This window comes from Belonocnema kinseyi, chromosome 7 (genome assembly GCF_010883055.1).
Source record: "Belonocnema kinseyi isolate 2016_QV_RU_SX_M_011 chromosome 7, B_treatae_v1, whole genome shotgun sequence".
Taxonomy (NCBI): domain Eukaryota; kingdom Metazoa; phylum Arthropoda; class Insecta; order Hymenoptera; family Cynipidae; genus Belonocnema; species Belonocnema kinseyi.
This window is the reverse complement of record NC_046663.1, coordinates 112,407,431-112,414,517: the sequence shown is the minus strand read 5'-3', so window position 1 is coordinate 112,414,517 and position 7,087 is coordinate 112,407,431. Positions and strand designations below refer to the sequence as shown.

Sequence of the window (7,087 nt, the reverse complement as noted above, 5' to 3'; positions counted from 1 at the left end):
TTGAAAATTCGAGTAAAAAGGTTCAGAAACCCCGGCGTGAACGACGACGAGACGTAATTTACCGTGACCGTAACCCTTCGCTCGATTCCTGGAAAACGAAGACAAAAATGACAGAAAAAATTGGTGGCAGCCATGCACTTGTCGTGGCAGCCAACACCTGCTTGCAGTGGCGAGCCCTGCTGTATTATATCAAAATTTTATATCAGGAGAGAAGGGCGCAGCCCACCTCAAAGCTTTGAGACGGCCCTGCTGACCGAGCAGCAGCTGTGGGAAAATCTGGAGAAAACGGCTGGCTACCGCTGGGAAATATGACAGACCTTTTTTTTCTATACTTTTTTCTACTACTGTGCCACGCGCCTGGCCTCATTAAACTCCGAATTATTCTGAGCGACTTTAATCGCGAAAATATCTTTTTTATTTAGTTTTGTGGCCGAAATAGGAATCAGGGTATATTACTACACATTTTAAGCCATTAAACAGCGCGATAGCTCCATTTAATCCCTAAATAAAAACATTTAACAGAAATCCTTGCAAAAATGAGATTTTTAAATATTTTTAAATTGTAAGGTCTCTACTGGATTCTAATCATGTTGTAGCACACTCCAGATTTTTTCAAAATTTTTCCAACATATTCTTAGCTCTGGGGTCATGTGAAAGTTAACGTGTCTCAACAATGGGCTCGCGACAGCACTTAGTTGTATTTTGCTAATTATCTCGGAACGAAATTTTTTTACACAAATTACTGAAACACCATTTTATTCAGAAAAATTAGCGGATTAGTGTGGTTCTTATTCGAACCTCCTCACATTTTTTCTGCAGTGTTATTGCCTTCTAAAGTGGAAGGTCTTGATTTTTTGCGGCGATATTAGGTAAAAGTGCTTCAGAAACGTACAATATTTCAAAAATACTTATTGAAGTGGCTGCCTAGTGCGGAGCAAAGCTTTTAAGTGGTATGCGCGTTGTACGGATGATTGGGAATTGCTTCAGGATGATCCGAGCGAACAGTGTCCCACCTCAAGCCTCACGGACTGGAACGTCGAACACGTGCTCGCCCTCTTTGCAAACAATCGTCAGCTGAGTATTTCAATGTTATCACTAGGACTACAAATTAATGTAGGTAGTGTTCACGCCATAGTACATGACGTTCTTGGCCAAACAAAAGTGGGCGCGATATTCGTATCTATTTATCTGACTCAAGGGAAGAAAGTACAGCATGTCTTGGCGGCAACAGATTTCGTTTAATGGGCCGATCACGATCCTACCTTGAAGAAGAGAATTGTAACGTATTTCACGTGTCTGAAGCACTTTCGCCTAGTTTAAAACAAAACTTAATTGCGGCTCTTTGTTCCATTACTCAAATTGTGACCAAATAAAAAATCTTAATTTCAGACGTCCACTCTGCACAAGCGACTGAAGTGATTGCGATAAACCAAAGTACGTTAGACTCAGAATAAACCAGAATAAGTATTCCACGCAGAGACTGAACCGTATCACCTTAAGCACGCTTAGCAGAAATCAGTCCCGGACCTTTTTGAATGAACTGTGTATGATATAATTTACTGCGATGTAACCAGATACGATTGTAAAACGGAATTAACTATCAACCACTAAACTTCCATTTCAATTCCTTTCAGGTGTAATATAGCAGTCATGTTGCTCACAGATGTTGTCGTGGACGGCATTCAATTAGACTGGGCCATCCACGTACCCTTGATGCTGCACATAATTTTCCTTGGATTGGACCACTCAAGACCATTAGTCAGGGACCACTGTCGATGCCTCCTCTTAAATCTGCTGGTGGTACTCGGCGATCACCGCGATCATCTCGGTGTAGCACGAGTGTTGTTAGCCACGAAAACCGAACAGTTGGGGTTGGGATTATCAACTCCGCCGCTGCCAGTAATTGAGCATAACTTTACGGAAGTGGATCCAGAGTTTGATAGTTATCTGTATGGTCCTTCAGCCGCTGTTCAAGCTTCTACACCACCTCAAGCAAATTCTCCGCCACCAGTTTCACCTTCTTCATCTCCTCAACCTCCACCACCTCCACCACCGCCACCTCCACCACCACAACCACCACCACCTCCTCCTCCACCGCCACCACCGCCGCCGCCTCCACCTCCGTCTTCTTCTACGAGTGTTACCCCAACTCATTCCCCTACGAATACGAATACATCTTCTTCTACGACAACTTGCTCGATGAGTCAAGTGGCTCAATCCCTTGCTGACACTACTAAAGTTCGAACTACTATTTATTCTTATGGTAAGTACTTCCTGTGTTTGTTAAAATTATTTAACTTGAAATATGCGCTACTGAGTTGATGAAAATTGGAGAACCTCTTTACAGTCTCATAACTAAGTTATTTCGACGCGTAGTTCTGTAGCCTAAACTATTCAAGCGAGCAATATAAATTGTGTAAAAGAAAGTAGCTGATTTTTATGCTGCTGACGAAGCATGCGACCTTCGCTAGATTACGGTAAGCATTCTGTTATTTGGCTCATTTGCTAATCTAATATAAGGAAAAGGAGAACAAATTTCCATATGGTATCACCAGGCTTTTCTGTCCGCCCGTGAAATCCGCATGCATCGTCAACAGCGGCCTGGACTTGGCACTTTGAGCCAAGTTGATTATTTATAGGTGCTTCAGTGTATTACAGTTTAAGGTTGATTTTTTTTAGGAGATTTCGGGATGGAAGAACGTTTGAACAACAAAATTTCATTTTTGAAAAGTTTCAAATGTGATTTTCATTTTGTAATTTACAAAGTATCGAATGTGTCTTTAATGTCGAGTTTACTGAGAATTTTCCCTTTTGTGTTATTAGGCAAATTGGCTTTATTGCCTGAATCTTGAAGGTTCCCGCAAAATACAACTATGAACGGGCTCTCGTGGATCTAACGGCATCTATTCTCACGTTGAGATAAATCTTGTTCATTGACTTGAATTGAAATCGCCTTACGATTTTTGATGTCAATCTGATATTTATATACTTTTCACTCACTTGTCTAATCTATTGAATCAGCAGGAGGGAAACTAAACCTGATCGAATCATAGACTTTCAAAGAAATAAATTCTTTACTTACGAACAGCTGCGCATAGTAGTGTCCAAAAATGCTGAAAAGCATGGACACTCTATTAGATATCACTGATAGATTGAAAAGTTTGGCCAAATAGTTAGTTATCAAGACCCTTTTATTGTCGTATCTGAACAATCAGGTATTATATGCCCTTTTGAAATGCTTGGCGGTAGTAGAGATATTGAAGATTAATTGAGCGGGCTCACCTAAAAGAATGCATTTTAAATAGCGCAATTTTCGCACGTTTTGTAAAAATTGATCTTTGCCTTCTATCGATTTGAAAAGGTCTGTAATGGCAGACTACTTCGTATATATTCCGGAAAATTTGGGCAATTCTAGACGTGAAAAGATAGACCGATTATTAAACGCTAACGAATCTTAATGAATGGAACCATTTTCACTTTTAAAGGCTAGAGACTCAAAATGATCAATGTAATCATTCAAATAAGTCTTCGTAGCTAAGTAATTTTTCAGTTTTCCAAGTACAGTTTTATTTTCTTTTTCTTTTTTTCCAAGTACAGTTGCAGATGATATAATATTGATATTCCGCGCTTCATGATAATAAAATCACAAAAATATTCGCGTTAGCGTGACGCTGGGTCACTTGAAAACCTTCAATGTCAGCTTGGAATAGATTTTCTTCGTCGAATCAAAACTTTCTAGTATGGCATAATCACCTACCTAATAGTCATGCGGGTTTCCCCCCTTCTTATTAGGCTTGCTAATGTAACGATTTTTAGCCTCTTGTAATCTCGAATCGTCTTTTGCACGGAATGTAATCAAATCCCCATAATGTCTATTTATGTTACTTTCCATAAATTCCTTCACATAATCACTGACCGCAGACACATGTACAGCACCGTATAAAATCCAGTCAAAAATAGTACTCTAAGCGGCCAAGGAGCTTAATGTTTCTTGTTTTAATTCAAGCAGTAAAGATGTTCTGAATTTATGAGCCCCTGAAACCATATCGATTTACGTATTACTAAAAGGATCATGGTTACTTTGTTTGGTTTCACAGGCAGAGGGTATGATGAAACATTTAATAATACTCAGCGATGTAATGCTACGGGACTTTGACTACTTTTTTTTGACACAACTGTGCTTTAGCTAATTTCTTAGGTGTACCAATGATTTTATTTTTGGTAAAAGACTATACTGAAAGTTTCCTTTCTGCTGAAGTTGGACATTCTAAAAGTCTTTCTCGTAGAACGAACTTAATATAATTGAAATTTGCAGAAAAATGCCGTTAAAGGACTTCTTTATTATGGAATGACATTATTCCATGTATGAAAACAGACAACTGGTCAATGCTCCTGGTTATACCAAAATCAGACAGTCTGCCGACCGATAATATTGATGAGAGAAGACGTTGATTCTTTGAGATAGAAACACCGTTAGGCTTGACACTCACAAGCAAATTTGCTTCCTCTGTCTTTCTCACGAGTTAAACATTTCATCTGGAAAATGTATTGATTTCAGCACTGTTCATTGCACCTCAAAATAGCGACAATGTGAGAGTTGTAATCATTTTAATTTGAGGTGTAAAATTAACCGAGTACCACGTTATTCCAACGTTTTTGAACTGTAACCGACATGACGCCAAAATGGTTCGGTAATGTTCACGATTTTCACGAATATTCTGGAAAAGTTTTTGCTCATTTGTAAGTCCTGTTGCATCTCAGATCCCGGTTGAACCCCAAATTTTAAAAAATGAATTGTTTTTCTTACTTTTAAAATTTTTAATAGTGAAATTTCACTAATTGAATTAGTAAGTGATCGGTCACTACGAATTAGTAAAAATATTTTACTAAGTAAATTAGTGAAACTTCACTAATAAAATAGTTGTTTTCATAGGTAAAGTATCTACTATTCAATATTGGAAAATCACTAATTAAATAGTCAAAATCGCTAATTATACAGTGAACATTGATTATTTTTCATAAATAAATAATAAGGAATTTAATAACTGGAGATGGATTCACGCATTTATAAGCTTTTTTTTTTATTTAATTATAAAAGTTTGATAGTTTTATTAAATTATATAAACGTTTCACTGTTCCACCTTCTCATCTAATTCTTCATCAATGTTTTTACAGTCTTGAGCGAAGTATACAAAGATTTCACTGAGCTCAGTGAATTTTTGTTTATTTTATATAAGTTAAACTCTATAAAGTTGTAGAAATATCGCAAAGAGTTGACATAGTGACCATCGAAGACAAAAGTAAAGTTTGAGTAAAAGGTCAAAGGCAATGATTGGGACTCGCGTTCTTAGTTTGCGTTTGACGCAAATACTATGGGCCGAGCAGCCTGTTTGGTCTGTTTTCGTATGTCCCTTTGAAGTTTTTTATTAAATACACAAATGATAGATTTTAAGTTTATGACAGAGTTAACATTAGTAGAAATCTAGTAATTTTATTAATGGAAATTGTCCACTAATCATATTATTAAAATTCCACTACGCAATCAGTAGTCCGTGCCGTTGCAGTGTTTACTAATCAAAGAGTGGAAAGTTACTAATTAAATAGTGAAAATGCACCAATTTTTATTAAAATAATTAATATTTTTATCATAAATATAAATGGACAGGACATTATTGAAAAATATAAAATGCAAAAAATGTGCACTATTGTAAATTTATGTAAGCTTATTCACAGTAACACGTTAAAATAAATTTCATTCTCAGATTAAGGGTCATCGACAACGTTATTTTGTGGAATAATCGTTTGTGCTCGATTGAGAGTGATGTTTAATGACTTTGCAGAGACGTTATAAATGTTATAAAAGTAACGTAAAGAGCTTGCGTAGTAAACATTAAAGACGAAGTGAAACTTTTATAATATGTCGAAAGCATTGTTACGCGTGAATAAGTAATAATAGTTTTTTTAAAGTAGGTTGAATTGATAGCCTCAATTCAACCGTTCTTTATTAATCAAATTAAATACAATAAGAGAGATGCGTGGACCGGACTGACTCCCGGAAAAAAGGGGTGGGGATGAGGTGGCCCCAACCATCGCTATGCCAGTCGCGCACTCGCAATTAATGATCTCCCTGAAGAATGATCGGACTGGAAGAAGTTGTTGTGTGTTACCCGTTTGGGCATTGTTACACAATCTGAGAAAAATTTGACATGACTAGAATTTAAAGGGGCGTTTATTATGTGCGGGGAAAAGCCCGCAAGTGGGAAAACCTACAAAATCTGTTAATTTATTTTATGAGAGAAGAGAAAAGAGAGAAGAGGAGGAGAAAGGGCGGTTTCCCTAATATACTCTGGAATGTATAGCAGTTTAAATTCTCTATGAAGGACAGAGTTCTTAGTATATTTAGGGGCTTTTGTAATACATCTGAGAAATTTATTTTGAATGATCTGAATGTGATTAATATTGCTTTTTGACGCGCCTCTCCATATTGTAGATGCATAAGCGATGATTGTTCGGACAAACATTTTGTAGATTAAGATTCCATATTCAGGTTTAAGACCCGAGTGTCTATTAAAAATAGGATTGAGGTGTGACATGACCCCTAGAGCATTTCTCTTAGTTTGCTAGATATGCTGCTACTAATCAAGATTTTTTTGAAGTTGCCTCCTAAATATTTTATGGAGTTTTTCCATTCTGCTAGTTCGTTAAACATTTTGGGTGGATCTATTTTAGTTGGTCTTCTGACTGAGAAAAGAATTAATTCTGAATTTTCTACGTTTATTTTTATTCTCCGGAGTTTAACCCAAGCCTCAATAATTTCGAGAGTTTTGTTAAGTAGCTTAAAAATTTGTGGAACTGGCCAGGAGGCAGTGAATAGCGCGGTGTTGTCTGCATATAATCCAATTATAACTTCGGGGATCTCAGGGATCTCGTTAACGTAGATAATAAAGAATACAGGACCTAGAATGCTACGAGGGTAGTTAAATAGGTCCTTAGAATGAAGTATAAAAACAATTTTTTTTGGGTAATTTTTTTTTTATTTTTCAACATAATCTCCTTGGAGCTCTATACACTTGGTCAATCGCTTTTC

The 7,087-nt window shown here is 36.9% G+C and overlaps 1 protein-coding gene across 10 annotated transcripts in view; it reads left to right on the top strand.

Annotated features, from left to right (window-relative positions):
• LOC117176271 (protein furry) overlaps window positions 1–7,087 on the top strand; it is a 248,667-nt gene that overhangs the window by 181,538 nt on the left and 60,042 nt on the right. For all 10 annotated transcript variants that reach the window (XR_004467596.1, XM_033366444.1, XM_033366448.1 and 7 more), the window contains one exon: window positions 1,635–2,263. Coding sequence is in view for 9 of the 10 variants with exons in the window: in XM_033366444.1 (XP_033222335.1) it covers window positions 1,635–2,263 (629 nt within the window). In the remaining variant the exon portion in view is untranslated. The remainder of the gene's footprint in view (window positions 1–1,634; window positions 2,264–7,087) is intronic.